We start from the raw sequence: 20287 nt of genomic DNA on the forward strand, positions 1-20287 counted from the left end.
TTGTGGTGGTTGGCCATCCTCACCTCTTGGTTAGCTGACCTGGGGAAATCCAACAAACTGGAGAGTAGGTGTTGCAACTCTGCTGAGGCTCAGCGTCCAGCTGGCACATAAAGAGTCCAGATATTCAAGCCTCATGAGCATACAACAACCTCAGCAACAACCACAGGTTCAGTAAAAGTGACAAAAGAAGCAAGCATAGAGAAGTCACATCCGAGTCCAACTCCATCATACTCAGAAGCACAAATTCCAAAGTAGTGTCCACTCACAAGGACTGAACTCCAGAGCCATCTGTTGTGACCATAGGAGCAGGGTGTTTCTGTAACCCTCAGGAAAATCCCTACCTGGGGTTGTATCTACTTTGGCTGTCTATGAGATCCTGCTGAGATGTGCGTAAGCATGACCCTCTGATGACCTCCTGACTCATTTTCAAGTCTCTTAGCCATATAAACTCATTTGTCTTTATCATTTCCTCCTTTTATTCAAGGTCTTTTTCTAGTTGCATCACTAGTTGGTGCTTGATAGTAATCCCTCGGCGCCAGGGAGGCTCATGCCCTAAAGTCATGCCCCACACTAGGGGAAGGTAATGCACTTACATGCTGAGTTTGGCTGAGAGAGTGGCCACATTTGAGCAACATGGAGGCTCTCAGGAGGTAACTCTTAGGCATAATGCAGCTCTAGGCCTAGTTGAAATTTCAAGCACAAACGCTCATAAGCATAGCCGTCAGTATCAAGGGCCGATCACTGGGCTATCTTTCTTCACTAGTCTTTGCCCTTGTACTTGGGGGATTGTTGCTGCTCCACTGGTGAGTGCAAAAGAGTCTCCCAGAATGGGAATTCAGCACTCCCTCAATTGTCTTGTTAAACTCTACCCCTTATGTCAATATCCAATGAACATATGAACATACCTATATACCCTATATGCATGCCCTGGAGAACTCCCTCCCACCCATGCATCCCCCATAATGATATCCCACATCATTGCTCCTCCCCTGCCATAGTTGAACCCCTCTGTGATCCAAAACTTCTTCAGAAATGAAGATTAACATATTGCCAAATTCAATTAAAAGGAAAATGAAATAGTTAATGATAGGTTTAAAGATTAGAAATAGAATACATAATAATTTTTAAAAACTAAAAGTAAAAAAAAAAATTGGGGTATTAAAAAAATAAAAGGTCACAAAAATTTTTTTTTCACTTTGCCTTTCATCACTGTAATAGGTGTTGCCTTGTATGTACAGAGGCAAGGCAATCTCTTCCATTTATTCCTCAGTGTTGACATCCTTTTTATTTTTTTTATGTCTTCAAAAGTTACACATAGTTTACACAGTAAAGTTACACAGTAAAGTTACACATAGAATATAGGGAACTCCCATATACTCAACATCAAACCCTTTTCCACCTTCACCAGCAATGATCCTTTTACATGTGTATGTTACATTTGCTGCAACTGATGTACAGATATTGAAACACAGCTACTCAACATGGTTCCATTATGGGTTACATTTTAGACTGTACACTTTCATAAATTTTTGGTTACGTTATGGTTTACATTTAATTCAAGAAACCAACAAAAATATGTGAAAATCGATTTGCTTTATACTATGTTATGTACTGTATGGACAGCTTTCCTGGATCAATTTTTGATGTGATAAAAGCATATAACTTGAAATATTAGAGCCCCAGGATTTAACTATACTCCTTAATTGTAAATCCTATCTTACATAAAAGTTTCATTCCTCTCTATGTTTTGAAGCAAGAAATTAAAATGAGGGGAGCAGTTGTGGCTCAAGCAGCTGAGCTCCCACATGGGAGGTCCTGGGTTTGGTCCCCAGTGTCTCCTGAAAAAAGAAACAAACAAGCAAGCAAACAAAATGAAAACACCAACTCAGGGACGTCAATGTGGCTCAGTGGTTGAATACCGGCTTCCCAAAAACAAGGTCGTGCGTTCAATCCCTGGTACCCAGTACCTCAAAAAAAAAAAAAAAAAAAGGAGCCTTTTCCCTAAATACACATCTGTCTACTAAAATATCAAGCAGCCTTTAAATATTATGACAATTATCACAGCATTATTAATACCAAAAAACCTAAATGTTCAATATAGGGAAAATAAAATGTGAAGATTTGGAGAGCAGATGTAGCTTAGTGGTTAAAACACCTGCTTCCCACATACAAGGTCCTGGGTTCAATCCCTGGTACCTCCTAAAAAAAAGAGAGAGAGACAGAAAAAAAAAAAGATTCATCTATATCTCTATAACCAATATTTCAAAAGAACATATTAATTACATAAAAAAAGTTCATGATATTCCATGTGCAATGCTATAAGCCACTAATTCTGCTTAAAACCAAATATGAGCAAATTTATAGGAGATAGCTGTATTTTTTGCCCCCATAATATCCATTCCCCCTTTCTTTCTGATACTATCATCTCAATTTTCCTTCTAGGAACTAATACACTTCTATTCCAAATCAAGTATTTCTAGAAAGGCTGACTCCACTCTCAGCTCTAAAGAACATAAAATTACCCAAACCAGAATGATAAAACTCAATCCCAGTACTTTTTAAAAAAACCTGGGAGACAGGGTGGGGAGAGTGCGAGAGAAGTTTTCCTTTCCACTGAAGTTACTGAGCTAAATAGGAGAGAAGGAGGTTTCCCTAGGGGAAAGCTTTCCTGATAAACACATCAAAATATTAGGGATGGGGGAGCGGATGTGGCTCAAGCAGTTGAGCACCCACCTCCCACACAGGAGGTGCTGGGTTCTGTTGCCAGTACCTCCTAAAGAGCAAAAAACAATGAACAAAAAACAACGAAAAGACAAGTGCAAACAAGAAGTAAAAAACAAGGAGCAGAAAGACAAGGGAGCCATCTCAGGGAGGGAAAAAAATATATTAGGGATGGTTATCTGTGAATAATGGAAATATGAGGGGGTATTTTTTCCTTTCTACTTACTGTTGCACATCTTTTCTTATAATTTTGCAGCATTTTTTCTTTAAAAGTCTAGTCAGCATATAATACAATTCTTAAATTTCAGTGAAATAAAATTTAAGAGCATTGGTAAGAAATAGAAAACAACCCGCTACTCCCTTTTCTGTGACCCAACCGTCTTTATCACAACAAACATAGAAAAAGAAAAAAATACTTATCAATCCCCTATATTTTGGATGTAAAGTTTATGTAATATAAAGCTTCTTTAAAAATAAAATAATTTTTTTTAAAAAGTACTTATCACCTAATATATCACACTCAAAATCCAGACTGGCTATAGCAAATAGTATGCATCTGCATGTGAGAGAGAATTAGCAGGGAGACCTGCATGGAAGTTGTAGCAATCACAGCAGAGGTAATTAGTACAAAATCTTTAGATGTCTCTACTTAACAACTACCTAATTTAACTTAAAAATATCTGTCATGAGTTTTTCCATAGTATATTGCACACAAAGAAAGTAATTAAGAAAACATTCAGCAAACACTTTTTGAATCCCCATTATAGACCAGACCTTCTGATATGTCAACTGCAATCTACTGGTTAATGCTGGTCAATCTTTAAGTAAGCTAACTACCACCATCAAAATATAATTCTGATTCACATAATAAGAAATTCTCAATAGAAAACAAAATTGATGGCAATACCAAGCTCTTCCATGTGTGTATCTTGCCCTCTCAGTCCTACCCTCAGTTCCAGAATAATCATTAGACCACAGGGCTATCAAAAGCACTTCCTTGTCAGGAAAAAAATGACATCCCGAGTTACAATGTCATTTAAACAAGAAAACCTTGCTATTTGTGGTCTCAGCCCAGCCTACCTGTCCAAAGTGAGCAGGGTAGCCCAGCATGTGCATATATAGTAATTTTGCCACATTCCGACATCGGTATGTATTGTCTTCTTCTCTAAAAGATGACCGTATTGCAGCACATTCTTTCTGGATCATTTCTCTTTCTTCGGCTTGGGTTCGGGCTGTCCGGATGGTCCGGATCAGCTCCCGCAATCTGATGGGGGCTGGCATCCTCTGGATATAGAAAGACATTAAATAGAAATGTTCACTTTTTTTTTTTACACTACCAAAATCACTCATATTACTTACCACATAAACTTTTTTACTGATTTTTAAGAATTCAAGATTTGCAAAGTCCATGAACACAAAGCTTCAACAAATCTATTTCATAAAATCCCCTCAATTCAGTATTCTAGATAGGATACAAGCAAAAATGTTGTGTTAAATTAAACAAAATAATATGCTACACCAATAAGTCAAGTCCATCACTAATAGCAAAAGCTATCTCATGAACTAAGTCAACCCAAAGTTTTACTTAATTATTAAAGTAATAAGGAAAGATCTATGCCCACCCTTAGGGAATACAATTATTTCCTGCTCAACTGCTACAAAACTCAACACAGCTCCACAATATACCACATGAATGTGATCACAATCAAAGCTCAACTCATGAAAATATGAGGGATAAAGAGTGAAGACCAAAAGACAGATTGAAATAACTTTCTGACAAGCAGTAATCACCTCAGTACACTGGTTACTCCTTGAAAATATACTAAAAGGAAGAAAAGAGCAAACCAACCTCACAGAATAAGACTATTAGTGCAATATTCTCATGAATATTTTTTAAAAGTAAAGAAAAAAAAGGACTTATAAAAGCAAACAATATTGAAAAAGAACAAAGACAGAGAATTTGTACTACCTAATTTCAAGAATTACTACAAAGCTATAACAATCAGGACAGAGTAAAACAGACAAAAGAAAACACTTAAATGAAAAACACAGGAAAAGACTCATATAAATATGATCCACTGAGGTTCAACAAAGAGACCATTGCTATTATTTAATAGGACAATGGATAGTCTTTAAACAAAGGTGCTGAAACAAATGGATATCCATATGGAAAAAGAAAAATTAACTGTGACCCTAACCTCATGCAGTAAACAAAAATTAATTCAAAATGGATTACAAACCTAAACATCAGGATAAAACCAAAAATTTCCCAGAAGAAAACACAAAACAATCTTTGCAAACTTAGGCTAAACAGATATTTCATAGACAGAACACTAGCACCAAGTATAAAAGAAAAAATTGAAAAACTGGACTTTACCAAAATTTAAAACTTTTGCTCCACGAAAGATGTCAACTTATAAGTAAAGCCACAGAAAGAGAAAAAAATATTCATAATACATATCTGACAAAAAAGTTGTTCTTGGAATATATAAAGGATTTTACAATACAATAATAAAGCAAACAACCTTATTTAAAGGCTAAAGATTAGGCAGACACTTCTCAAAGGATATATGAAAAGCTGGAAGTACATAAAAAGATGCTTAGCATCATTCACCAGCAGGGAATTGCAAATTAAAACAGGAATGGCACAAACACATGGAAATTAAACAACACATTCTTAACCAATCGATCAAAAAAGAAATCACAAGGGAAATTAGAAAATACCATGAAGCAAATGAAAACAAACATACCAAAAACTTATGGGATGCAGAAAAGGTAAAGTTGGGATGGAAATTTATAGTTCTAAATGCTTACATTAAAAAAAGATCTCAAATCAGAGAGACACTGAAGGACACTGAAAAAGAAAAACAGAAGGAAGGAAATAACAAAGAATAGAGCTGAGATAAATGAATTAAATTTTTAAAAGAGAGAGAGGGAAGCGGATTTGGTTCAATGGATAGCTTGTCCGCCTACCACATGGAGGTACAGGGTTCAAACCCAGGGCCTCCTGACCCATGTGATGAGCTGGCCCATGCGCAGTGCTGATGTGTGCAAGGAGTGCCATGCCATGCAGGGGTGTCCCCCATGTAGAGGAGCCCCACGTGCAAGGAGTGCGTCCCATAAGGAGAGCCGTCCAGCACAAGAAAAGTGCAGCCTGCCCAGGAGTGGCACCGTACACACAGAGAGCTGACGCAGCAAGATGATGCAACAAAAAGAGACACACAGATTCCCGGTGCTGCTGACAAGAATCCAAGCAGACACAGAAGAACACACAGTGAATGGACACAGAGAGCAGACAACTTGGGGGGGAGGGATAGGCAGGGAAGGGGAGAGAAATAAAAAATAAATCAAGAGAGAGAGAGAGAGAGAGAGAGAATCAATAAAACCAAAAGCTAGTTCTTTGAAAAGGTTAATAAAATTGACAAAATTTCTGCTATACTGACATAGAGAAAAAGAGACAGGATGCAAATAATGAAAATCAGAAATTATGGGCGGGGGGGCGTTAGTATGAACCCCACAGAAATAAAAGGATTATAAGAGAATACTGTGAAGAACAGAATGCCAGCAAATTAGATAACTTAGAGGAAATGGACAAATTCCTAGAAGCACACAAACTACCTAGACAGATTAAAAAAAAAAAAAAAAAATAGAAGATCTCACCCAATAACAAATGGATTGAATCAGTAATCCAAACCTTCCAGGAAAGAAAAGCCTAAAGAATGAATACCAATCCTGCTCAAACTCTTTCAAAAATCTAAAGGAGGGAACATGCCCTGAACTCATTCTATAAAGCCAACATCACCCTACAACCAAAGCCATATAAAGACACTATAAGAAAAGAAAAAGACTAATATCCATTATGAATACAGACATGTAAAAATCCTTAACAAAATTTTAACAAACTGAATCCAACTGCACATTTAAAGAATTATATACCAAGATCAAATGGAATTTCAAACCAGGTTTGCAAGGGTGGTTTAACATAAGAAAATCACTTAATGTAGTGTACACATTAACAGAAGGAAGAGGAAAAAGAACATATGATGATTCAACCGATACAGAAAGGGCACCTTTCTTGATAAAAACACTTAAAAACCTAGGAATAGAAGGAAACTTCCTTAACATGATACAAGGCATATATGAAAAACACACCATTAATATCCTACTCCATGGTGAAAGACTAAGGCCATGCCTCTAGGGTCAAGAACAAGACAAGGATGCCCACTGTCACCACTGTTATTCAACACTGCACCGCAAGTTCTAGCCAGAGTAATTATGCAAGACAGAAATAAAAGGCATCTAAATTGGAAAGGGAGAAATAAATCTTTCACTATTTTCAGATGACATTACCCTATATACAAAAAATCCTGGAAAATCTACAATAAAGCTCCTAGAGCTAATAAATGAATTCAGCTAAGTAGTGGGGTACAAGATCAACACGCAAAAAACACCTAGCAGTGAAAAATCTGAAGAAATCAAGAAAAAAATTCCATTTACAATAACAACTAAAAGAATAAAATACTGAGGAATAAAACTAGCGAAGACTATTAAGGACTTGTGTAAAAAAAAAACCTGTAAAACATTGCTAAAAGAAATTAAAAAGACATAAATAAATGGAAAGACAGTCCATGTTAAAAGGTAGGAAGACTAAACATTGTAAAGATGTCATTTCTACCCAAAACAATTTACAGATTCAATGCAATCCCAATCAAAATTCCAACAGCCTTCTTTGTAGAAATGGAAAAGCCAATCATCAAATTTATACAGAAGGGTAAGGAGCTCTAATTAGCCAAAATCATCCTGAAAAAAGAATGAAGTTGTAGAACTCAACTCACATGCCTTGATTTTAAAACTTACTATAAAGTCACAGTAATCAAAACAGCATAGTATTAGCACAAGGACAGACATATAGACCAATGGAATTGAACTGCAAGTTTAGAAATCAAACCTTGCATCTATAATTTTTGACAAGGGTGCCAAATCCATGCAATGGGGAAAAAAACACTCTCTTTACTAAATGGTGCTGGGAAAACTGAATATCCATATGCAAAAGAATGAAGGTGGACCCCCTACCTAATACCAATACTCAAAATGGACCAAAGACCTAAATATAAGAACTAAACCTATAAAATCCTAGAAGAAAACACAGGGAAGCATCGTCAGGACCTTGTAGTAGGCAACAGTTTCTTAAGACTTTATACCCAAAGAACAGGCAACAAGAAAAATTACATAAATGGGACATCATCAGAATTTTTGTGCTTCAAAGGACTTTATCATGAAAGTAAAAATACTACCTAAAAAGGGAGAAAGTATTTGGAAACAACATTATCTGATAAGGGTTTAATATCCAGAATATATAGAGAAATCCTACAACTCAACAAAAGACAAACAACCCAATTAAAAAAGGGACAAAAGACTTCAATAGACATTTCTCCAAAGAAGATATACAAATGGCCAAAAAGCACATGAAAATATGCTCAACAACATTAGTCATGAGGGAAACACAAATCAAAGCCACAATGGGATACCTTTTCATACTCAATAGAAATGGCTACTATTTAAAAAAAAAGAAATGGAAAGTTACAAGTGCTGGATAGAGAGAATGTGGAGAAAAAGCAACACTCATTCATGTTGGTGGAAATGTAAAATGGTGCAGCCACTGTGGAAGACAGTCTAGCAGTTCCTCAGAGTATAGAATTACCACATGACCCATCAATCCCACTTCTAGGCATATAACCAAAAGAATTGAAAGCAGGGACTGAAACAGATAATGGACACCAAAGTTTGTAGCTGCATTATTCACAACAGCCAAATGTGGAAGCAACCCAAATGTCCACCAACCAATAAATGGATAAACAAAATGTGGTACATACATACAACAGAATATTGTTGAGCCAATTCATGAGAATTTATTCATCAGAATAAAATTCTGATGAATGTGACAACATAGATGAACCTTGAAGACATCATGTTAGCAAAATAAGCCTGATACAAAACAACAAATATTGCATAATTCCACTGCTATGAAAGTAGAATAAACAAATTCACAGAGCCAAAAACTAGACTCTAGGTTACCAGGGGTAGAGAATGGAAAGTTAATGCTTAATTGCAGAATTTCTACCTGGGTGACAGATGGTGGTGATGGTAGTAAAACACTGTGAATATAATTTACAGCACTCAATTACATATTTGAATGTGGTTAACGAGGGAAATTTTAGGTTTTATGTTACTAAATTTTTTCTTAATTTTTTAAGCCAAAGGACTGTACAGTACAGTGAACCCTAATGTAAACCATGGACTATAGTTAATAGTACAATATTCTTTCATCAGTTTTAACAAATGTACAACACTAATGCAAGCTGTTAATAATAAAGGGGATATATAGGAACTCTGTATTTTCTGCATGATTTTTCAGTAAACCTACAACTTCTCAAATAAAAAATAGATATATTAGCTATTCCTCAGACACAGGAAATCCATTAAAGCAAAAAACATACTTAAAAGAAGCTCTACATGGATGCAAGGAGAGAGGTGGGAGTCAGTGCGAAAGGGGATTGGACCGCCATGGATGACATGGAATTCACCACGGAGCTGGACCAGTGGGTGGAGCAGCTAAAAGAACGTAAACAGAGACTTCCGGCAAAATGGTGGCTGAGTGAGCTTGCCTTGCCGTCTCTCCTGGGAAGAGGCAGCTGGGCGCCGCCGGAGGTTCTCTTGGACCAGGCTTTTTCGGGATTTTTGCAGGGCAGGAAGTGTCTGGACATCAATTTGGTGGGAAGGTAACGGAGAGGATTGGTCTATAAGATACAATTTGGGTTCTATTGCCCCAAGGTGAGACCTGCACACGGGTTGCTCCCTCCTTGGGGGTGGGTGGAGCCGCGGAACCTGCACTGCGGCCGCGCTTTTTGGTGGCTCTGTGGTATTGGGGAATTTGCGAGTCCTGGGTGGGCTGTTGGGGGGTTGACGGGATGGGACGCCTTTGTGGATCGATTTGGGGAGACAGACGGTGTTTTGTTGTGAAGCGGGGGAATTTTTGATTGCAGACACAAATAATAGCGCTTCTGCCTGGGGCCCCGCCCCCACAGGCCCAGCTGCCGATCTGCAACGGAATCAGAGTGTTGGCAATAAAGGGACGTAATTGGGAGGTTGTTACAGGGTGCAGCGAGGGAGGGGGACACGTCTGGAAGCCGACTGGGGAGTATTTTGCAAAGCTTGGGAATTCCAGTTGTGGAATCTGTATTCGGCGTTTCCAACTGGAGCCCAACCCACGGGCCGGGCTCCGGTGCTGCGTCATCAAATTGGCTGCGGTGTAGAGGCGCCCCCAGGTGACCGTTTTGTGGGATCATAGGGTGGGAGCGGTCCAAAAGCTGAATTGACGAAATATCCACAAAAATAAACCCTAGTGACTAAGTGAATTGCAGGGTTCAGACATAATATAGAGTTTGCGGATCTGAGTTCCCCCATAGGGCTGGCACCCAGCTGCGGGGATCCCTGAGGGCTGTGTTACACTGCGGGGCTCCTAGGCTTCCTGTTGACCAGATTAGAGGTTGCCAGGTCTGAATCCCCTAAACTCTGGTGGCCCTCACCCCAGAGATTCACACCTCTTGAGTCTTCAATATCTCAGACTTTCCACCCCTGAATCCATCACACCCTGAGGTCCATCTGAGGTCCTTGAATGCCCTAGCCTTCAACGTTTGCATTTTTTCTTTACCGTTTCATTTTGTTTAGTTTTTATTTTCATTTTATCTTATTTTTTACTTTTTTTAATGTCCTGATTGCTAATATTGCATTATCCCCTAGTCTTTTCTCCCAGCGTATCCCCCAAAGTCTTTTTTTTTTTATTCAGTTATTTAGGGTTTTTTGTTGTTGTTGTTGTAGTTGGTGTTGCAATTGTAGTTTGCGTATATCTGTTTTTTTCTTTCCCGTACCTGTTCCCCACCCTTTACCCACCCCCCTTTTTCTTTTTTCCTTTCTTCTCTTCTTTCTTTTTTTTTTTTTTTTTTTTTCTTTTTCTGTTTTTGCTCTCCCTCTTGTCCCTCATTTTCTACTTATTTTATTTTAACTCAATTATACAATAGGTGCTGCAGGGAACACCTCACATTTGTTGGGTTCTCTCATCCTTCACTGCCTCATTTCTAAGTGAACTGATTTAGGCTACCTACACTATCCCCTTTCGCCTACATCTTGATATCTGCCATCATCTACTGTTTCTCCTATATTCCACCTCCCATCTCCCTTTCTTTGATCCACAAAGTATCTAACTCTTAATTCCTAATACCCTTGTTTTGTTTTCTGTCTGTTATCCACTCTTGAAACTATTACCTTTCTTTTCTCTTTCCCTCTCTCATGAAAACAATAGCTTTTTAGCTCATACCATATTCCTCCCATATTCAGTCAGCTACCTCATAAGAGGTACTCTACCTACTGCTATAACTCTACACAATTTTACATGAATCTAACCTCCATCCTCCCAGATCTCATATTCTGGCTTTGTTAACGTATATCACCAATACTACCTTACACTTTCCTTGCTTACACAATTACCTTTCCCCAGCACTAATACTTTCCTTTAAAGTGAACGTAACCAGCAACAAGAAATTAGAATAAGAAGAACAAAGTGACAAAGAGAAGATATAACACTTACCCAAAAACAACAGCTAATTAATCTCTAAGAATAGATAAAGAAGCTAAGGAACTGATTAAAACCGTCAAGATAAAATGATGAAGAGACAGCAACAAAAACCTACAAACCAAACCAGTAATCAGGAAAACATGGCTGAATCCAATCAACAAACTAAAAATCAGGAAGGGGAACAGAACTTCGCTCAAGCAATGAAAGATTTCAGAACATTTATCACTGACAAATTTGATGAAGTAATGAAAGAGTATAACAACATGAAGACAACACTCGGAAGGGAAATTGCAGACATACGCAAAAAGATAACATATGATGGGAATGAACACCACAGTTCAAGAAATCAAAAATACACTTGCAGCAAATATCAGCAGACTAGAAGAGGCAGAGCAGAGAATTAGTGATGTGGAAGACAGTACATCAGAAATCAAACAGATAGTAGAAGGGGTCGATAAAAAGATAGAAAAAAATCCAGCTAGGACTTAGGGACCTGAATAACAATGCAAAACGCACAAACATACGTATTATAGGCATTCCAGAAGGAGAAGAGAAGGGAAAGGGGTCAGAAGGAGTGTTGCAGGAAATAATGGCTGAAAACTTCCCAAATCTACTGAAAGAGACAGATGTACATATCCAAGAAGCACAGCGCACTCCACTAGTCATAAACCCCAACAGGCCCACCCCAAGACACATACTTGTCAAATTATCCAATGTTCAAGACAAAGAGAAAATCCTAAAAGCAGCAAGAGAAAAGAAAACCATCACATACAAGGGAAGCTCCATAAGATTAAGTGCTGATTTCTCATCTGAAACCATGGAGGCAAGAAGACAGTGGTATGATATAATCAAAGTACTAAAGGAAAAAAATTTCCAACCAAGAATACTCTATCCAGCTAAACTAGCATTCAAACATGATGGAGAGTTCAAAATATTCACAGATAAACAGAAACTGAAAGAGTATACCAACAAGAAACCTCCCCTTCAAGAAATTCTAAAGGGAGTTCACAGGAAGAAAGGAAAAAACAGGACAGGCAGAGTTGGAGGAGAGTATAAGAGCAACAAAAAAAGACAAAAATAGAAGGGAAAAAAAAATACAAACAAAATATGACAAACACAAATCCAATCAAAATATGGCTAACACAAATAATTCCTTGAAAGTAATAACACTGAATGTCAACGGATTAAACTCACCTATCAAAAGATTCAGACTGGGACACTGGATAAGGAAATATGACCCATCTGTATGCTGTCTACAAGAGACACATCTTAGACCCAGAGATGCATGGAGATTAAAAGTGAATGGCTGGAAAACAATCATACAAGCAAACAATAACCAAAAAAAGGCAGGAGTAGCTATATTAATATCAGACAAAATAGACTTTAAAGGCGAAACAATTGTGAGAGACAAAGAAGGATACTACATTTTAGTGAAAAGAAAAATCTGTCAAGAAGATCGAACAATCATAAATATTTATGCTCCTAACAAGGGTGCCTCTAAATATGTGAGGCCAACGCTGGAAAAACTAAGTGAAACAATAGATGCATCTACAATTATAGTGGGGGATTTTAATACACCACTATCTACCTTGGACAGAACATCTCAAAAGAGAATCACTAAAGAAACAAAACACTTGAACAGTATATTAGAGGAGCTAGATCTAATAGACATATATAGATCATTACACCCAAAGACAGCAGGATATACATTTTTCTCAAGCGCACATGGATCATTCTCCAAGATAGACCATATGCTAGGCCACAAAGAAAAGCTTAATGAATTCAGAAAGATTGAAATCACACAAAACAATATCTCTGACCACAGTGGAGTCAAGCTGGAAATTTGCAAGGGACAGAGGCCCAGGTTTCACACCACTATTTGGAAATTAAACAGCACAATCTTAGAAAAACAGTGAGTCAAAGAGGAAATATCAAAAGAAATCAATGACTACCTTGAAACAAATGATAATGATAACACAACATACCAAAATTTATGGGATGCAGCAAAAGCAGTACTGAGAGGGAAATTTATAGCCATAAGTTCATATATCAAAAAAGAAAGAGCAAAAATTGAAGAATTAACTGCACATTTGAAGGAATGAGAAAAACAGCAACAAAGTAACCCAACAGGAAGAAGAAGGAAGGAAATAACAAAGATAAGAGCAGAACTAAATGAAATACAAAATAAGAAAGCACTTGAAAAGATAAACAAGACCAAGAGCTGGTTTTTTGAGAAGATCAACAAAATTGACAAACCTTTAGCAAGACTAACAAAGAAAAAAAGAGAGAAGATGCAAATACACAAAATAAGAAATGAGAAAGGCGATATCACCACTGACCCCCACAGAAATAAAGACTATCATAAGAGGATACTTTGAAAAACTATATTCCAACAAAAATGACAACTTAGAGGAAATGGACAAATTCCTAGAAACAAACAAGCAACCCATATTGACGAAAGAAGAAATTGATGATCTTAACAAACCAATCACAAGCAGAGAGATAGAATCAGTCATTAAAAATCTCCCAACTAAGAAGAGCCCAGGGCCAGACGGCTTCACAGGTAAATTCTCCAAAACATTCTGGAAAGAACTAACACCAATCCTGCTGAAACTATTTCAAAAAATCGAAACAGAAGGAACATTGCCGAACTCCTTCTATGAAGCCAGCATTACCCTAGTACCAAAGCCAAACAAAGATACCACAAGAAAGGAAAATTACAGACCAATTTCTCTAATGAACCTAGACACAAAAATACTTAACAAAATACTTGCTAATCGTATCCAACAACACATTAAACGAATTATGCACCACAATCAAGTGGGATTTATTCCAGGTATGCAAGGATGGTTCAACATAAGAAAATCAACCAACGTAATACACCATATAAACAGATTGAAGGAAAAAAATCACATGATTATATCTATAGATGCAGAAAAAGCATTTGACAAAATACAGCACCCTTTCTTGATAAAAACACTCCAAAAGATTGGAATACAAGGAAATTTTTTGAACATGATAAAGAGTATATACGAAAAACCTAAAGCTAACATTGTTTACAATGGAGAAATCCTAAAATCCTACCCTCTAAACTCAGGAACAAGACAAGGATGCCCATTGTCTCCGCTCCTATTTAACATTGTCTTAGAAGTACTTGCTCGAGCACTGAGGCAAGAACCAGATATAAAAGGCATTCAAATCGGAAAGGAAGAAGTCAAAATTTCACTATTTGCAGATGACATGATCCTATACATAGAAAACCCTGAGAGATCTATAACAAAGCTTCTAGAACTCATAAATGAGTTTAGTAAAGTCGCAGGTTATAAGATCAATGCGCAAAAATCGGTAGCATTTCTGTACACCAATAATGAGCAAGATCAGGAGGAAATCAAGAAACAAATACCATTCACAATAGTAAATAAAAAAATCAAATACTTAGGAATAAATTTAACTAAAGAGGTAAAAAACTTATACACCGAGAACTATACAAGACTGCTCAAGGAAATCAAAGAAGACCTAAATAAATGGAAGAATATTCCTTGTTCATGGATAGGAAGACTGCCTATTATTAAGATGTCTATCCTACCAAAACTGATCTACACATTCAATACAATCCCAATAAAAATCAACACAGCCGGGAAACGGACTTTGGCCCAGTGGTTAGGGTGTCCGTCTACCATATGGGAGGTCCGCGGTTCAAACCCCGGGCCTCCTTGACCCGTGTGGAGCTGGGATGTGCAGCGCTGATGCGCGCAAGGAATGCCGTGCCACGCAAGGGTGTCCCCCGCGTGGGGGAGCCCCACGCGCAAGGAGTGAGCCCGTGAGGAAAGCCGCCCAGCGTGAAAAGAAAGAGCAGCCTGCCCAGGAATGGCGCCGCCCACACTTCCCGTGCCGCTGACGACAACAGAAGCGGACAAAGAAACAAGACGCAGCAAATAGACACCAAGAACAGACAACCAGGGGAGGGGGGGAAATTAAATAAATAAATAAATCTTTAAAAAAAAAAAAATCAACACAGTCTTCTTTAAGGAACTAGAAAAACTAACTATGAAATTTATTTGGAAAGGAAAGAGACCCCGAATAGCCAAAGACATAGTGAAAAAGAAAAAAGAAATTGGAGGAATCACAATACCTGACTTCAAAACATACTACAAAGCTACAGTAGTGAAAACAGCATGGTATTGGCATAAGGAGAGACACACAAACCAAAGGAATCGAATTGAAAGCTCAGATATAGAACCTCACATATATAGCCATATAGTATTCAATAAAGCCATCAAACCCTCTCAACTGGGAGAGAGTGGCCTATTCAACAAATGGTGCCTGGAGAACTGGATAGCCATATGTAGGAAGAATGAAAGAGGATTACCATCTCACACCTTATACAAAGATCAACTTAAGATGGATCAAAGACCTAAATATAAGAGCCAAGACCATAAAAACCTTGGAAAGCAGTGTAGGGAAACATCTACAGGACCTTGTAATAGGAAATGGATTCATGAATATCACACCAAAAGCACGAGCAGCAAAAGAACAAACAGATAAACGGGACTTCCTCAAAATTAAATCCTTCTGCACCTCAAAGGAGTTTGTCAAGAAAGTAAAAAGGGAGCCAACACAGTAGGAGAAAATATTTGACAACCATATATCTGATAAGAAACTTATAACTTGCATATATAAAGAACTCCTATATCTTGAAAATAAAAAGATAAACAACCCATTTAAAAAATGGGAAAAAGATTTAAACAGACACTTCTCCAAAGAAGAAATACAAATGGCTAAAAAGCCCATGAAAAAATGCTCCAAATCTCTAGCTATCAGGGAAACACAAATCAAAACTACAATGAGATACCATCTTACTCCCATAAGATTGGCAGCTATGAAAAAAACAGAAGAATACAAATGCTGGAGAGGATGTGAAGAAAGGGGAACACTCATCCACTGCTGGTGGGAATGCAGAAGGATCCAACCATTCTGGAGGACAGTTTGGTGGCTTCTCAAAAAACTAACCATAGATTTGCCATATGACCCAGCAATACCACTGCTGGACATATACCCAGCAGAACTGAAAACAAGGACACAAACCGATATATGTACACCAATGTTCATAGCAGCATTGTTCACTAACGCCAAAAGTTGGAATCAACCCAAATGCCCATCAACAGATGAGTGGATCAATAAAATGTGGTATATACACACAATGGAATACTACTTGGCTGTAAGAACAAATACACTACAAACACACGTGATAACATGGATGAATCTTGAGAACCTTATGTTGAATGAAGCAACCCAGGCATTGAAGGACAAATACTACATGAACTCAATGATATGAAATAAGAAAACTGCCTCAGAGAGCTAGAGACTGAACGATAGGCTTACGGGAAATCGGGGGGTGGAGGAAGGATGTGAGCCGAAGTCTGCACGGGTGGAATTTATGATGAGCTGGCGGTAAGGTATGAACACAAAGAAGAGATAAAATGGGGGTAAGGGGTTGCCTTTGGGTGGGGCTTTGCGGGTTTGAGGGGGGCTGGGGATGGGCGGATGGGTAATATTGCCCAAAAGTGGGGGGGAGGGAGGGGTAGCATACGAACATAGGAGAGTGTCAGGTGTTGGTCGAGAGTAAAATGCTGAGAAAATCGTATCAAAATATAATTAAGAGGGTTGCCTGTTTAGGATGCTCGGAGGGGATGGTCAGATGCGAGACGGGCTCCTGGGGAATGTCTGAATGCTCATTTTGCCAGAGTGGGTGGTACCATTGGGTAGAGACCCAAGTAATGAGAGTGGGGGTGGACCTACATCCTGGGGAGGACTAATGCCATCAGATAGAGGGAACTGTATCACTCGAGAGAAAGGGTGGCTCCCAGGGCATTGGGGTAGTTGAGCAAGTTAGGCCCTGAACACTGTTGCAAGTATCTCTGGACGGGGCTCCTCGGGAAATGGAGGTTGGCTGTCGTTGTGGGCACCAAGGGGATGGGAAAATGGATGTTAAATGTGTGGAACCAAAGTAAATGTGGGGTAAGGGAGGAGTTTCACGAGAGTACACAAGGATGGATATAAAACATATAATATTACACCATAAACATATAGGGGACAACAGACTAATAAAGTAAACCACAATGTAAAACATAGGATAACTAAAAATTTAGAAAACTGTTTATCCTAAAGTATGGAACACAATGTAAGCACGAATGTCGCCTTGTTTGAAAGCTACTGTCTCAGAGTCTGTACATCACTTTAAGTAAATATGATATGAATAAGTTATAAGAATATCGCTGTGGAAGGGAAAAGGTTTAATGGTAGATGTGGGAGAGTACTGTATATTGTATATATGAATTATTGTGGACTAGGGCCCTTGTGAAGAGAAGTTCAATAATTAGGGAAAAAAAGAAAAAGATAGGATGTAGAATTTTTCCAAGTCAACACATATTCTATATCTAACCTTTAAACCCGTTATATGCCATCTTACTAGTAAGGGAACCTGACATTATATTGGGCTTCAATTTTCAGGAAGTTTTGGATCACAGAGTGGTTCAACAATGGCAGCGGAGGAATACTGGTATAGGATACTATCGTCAGGTGATATATGGCTGACAGGGAGCTGTACAGGGCATATGTCCAGGGTGCATGGTAATGTTTGGATATACTCATAGTGGCAACAATTAAAAACTACAGCTGGGGGGGTACTGAGTTCCTGGCCGGAGGTGCTCTGTCGTGGTCCCTAGGGAAACAGCGGCAATCCCCCAGGTGCAATGGTAAGGACCAGGAATGAATGAGGGTCCAACAGGAAGAGCATGATACTAATGACTATGCTTGTGAGCCTATATGCCTGAAATAAGAACAAGGCCTAGAGCAACACTATGCCTGGGAATTTCCTCCTGACAGCCTTCATGTTACTCAAATGTGGCCAGTCTCAAAGCCAAACTCAGCATGTAGATGCAGTGCATTCCCCCCAGCGTGGGACATGACACCCAGGGATGAGCCTCCCTGGCACCGAGGGATCACTACCAAATACCAGCTGAAGATGGAACTAGAAAATGACCTTGAATTAAAGGTTCAATGCGGATCAGCAGAATATCCCTGTCTACATATAATAACATGACTTTAAAATGCTGTTTGACCTAATGTAAGGGGGAAATGGAAAGCAGAAATGAGTTTATATGGCTACGAGTCTCTAAAAAAGAGTCTGGAGGCTGTCAGAAGGATTGCCCCTGTGCACAGCTGAGCAGAGTCTGGGAGACAGATGGAGTGAATGCAATCCCCAGGTGTTGGTTCCTTTGAGGGCTAAAGAGACCCACGGGTTCTATGGTCATAGCAGACGGGGTTCACTGCCATGTCAGATGGCCCTTCTTTGGAGCTGGTGTTTCTGCGTGATGGAACTGGACTCAGATGGGATCTCTTTTCATAAGACTTTCATGCTACTTTACTGGAATTGTAGTTGGTGTTGGGGTTTAAGATATATTTAGGGGATTTGAATCTCTGGACTGACAATAGGATAGCCAGGCCCTGAGCGTCAACAGACTCCAGCTCCTACAATCTGATTTATTGGACTCACTTCACTCAGCTAAGATGGAGTTGAAGAAGAACAACCACCACACCTTGGAGCCTAGAGTGCCTACAACTGAAAGCAGGAGGATTGCATCCAGGATCCATGTGGAATCTGAGCCTCCTCCTGACATAGAGGTGCAACAGACACAACCAATCCAAGGCCCACAGAGAAAAGGTGGCATTGGAATGGGAAAAGTGGACATGGTGGCTGATGGATATGGGGAATGGCAAGAAGAGATGAGATGTGGAGGCACCTTTGGGACTTGGAGTTGCCCTGGATGGTGCTTCAGGGGCAATCACCGGACATTGTAAATCCTCCCAGGGCCTGCTGGATGGAATGTGGGAGAGTATGGGCCATGATGTGGACCACTGACCATGAGGTGCAGAGATGCCCAGAGATGTACTTACCAAATGCAATGGATGTGTCATGATGAAGGGAGTGAGTGTTGCTGGGGGGGGAGTGGTTGGGTTGGGGGTGGTGGGGTTGAATTGAACCTCATATAATTTTTTTTTTAATGTAATACTTTTACAAAATCAATAAAAAAAAAAAAGAATGTAAACAGTTTAAGGAGAACCAAGTGTGGGCCCTGTGTAAAAAGGCTAAGGAATTTTTAACAAAATAATCAAATGTGCAATAAGTTTGTTGTCCTGTTATCCACCAAACACAAACTATCTATTAATGGGCAACTATGTTGACAGAGGTTATTATTCAGTGGAGACTGTGACTCTTCCTGTGGCAGTAGTGGTGCATTATCCAGAATGCATTAAATATTGAGAGAAAAGCGTGAAAGCCAACAAATTACCCAAGTATACAGCTTTTATGAAGAATATCTACAAAAGGATGGAAATGCCAAGGTTTGGAAATATTTCACAGATCGATTGGATTACCATCCACCTACAGCTTTAGTAGATAGAGATATTCTGCCTCCATGACAGCCTCTCTCTATCCACAGATACACTGGGTCATATAAAAGCCCTGGATCATTTACAAGACATTCAACATGAGGGACCATTTTAATTTGTTATGTTCAGACCCAGAAAATGGCAGGGGGTGGGATCTCCACATGGTGCTGGCTACATATTTGGACAAAACATTTCTAAATCATTTAGCCATGTCAACGGTTCACAATGGTTTCTTGCACTCACCAACCTGTAATGGAGGGATATATTTGGTGTCATGATCAGAATATGTTTCCATCTTCAGTGCACCCAATTATTCTTACCGATGTGGGTACCAAGTTACTATCGTGGAATTAGATGACACTGTAAAATATTCCTTCAGTTTGACATAGTACTTCCTCATGGAGAGGCTCATATTACCCAGTGCACCCCAGACTACTTCCTGTAAGTTGCTACTCAGAAAACCTGCCTTAGTATGTGAAAGTA

The 20287-nt window shown here is 38.9% G+C and overlaps 1 protein-coding gene and 1 pseudogene across 2 annotated transcripts in view; one reads left to right on the forward strand and one right to left on the reverse strand.

Annotated features, from left to right (window-relative positions):
- AP1G1 (adaptor related protein complex 1 subunit gamma 1) overlaps nucleotides 1–20287 on the reverse strand; it is a 130348-nt gene that overhangs the window by 82858 nt on the left and 27203 nt on the right. For both annotated transcript variants that reach the window (XM_058279770.2, XM_071209097.1), the window contains one exon: nucleotides 3802–4005. In XM_058279770.2, the coding sequence (XP_058135753.1) occupies nucleotides 3802–4002 (201 nt within the window). In that variant the 5' untranslated portion in view covers nucleotides 4003–4005. The remainder of the gene's footprint in view (nucleotides 1–3801; nucleotides 4006–20287) is intronic.
- LOC131274273 (serine/threonine-protein phosphatase 2A catalytic subunit beta isoform pseudogene) lies at nucleotides 9286–20249 on the forward strand (annotated as a pseudogene).

This window comes from Dasypus novemcinctus, chromosome 18, assembly GCF_030445035.2.
Source record: "Dasypus novemcinctus isolate mDasNov1 chromosome 18, mDasNov1.1.hap2, whole genome shotgun sequence".
Classification (NCBI taxonomy): Eukaryota; Metazoa; Chordata; class Mammalia; order Cingulata; family Dasypodidae; genus Dasypus; species Dasypus novemcinctus.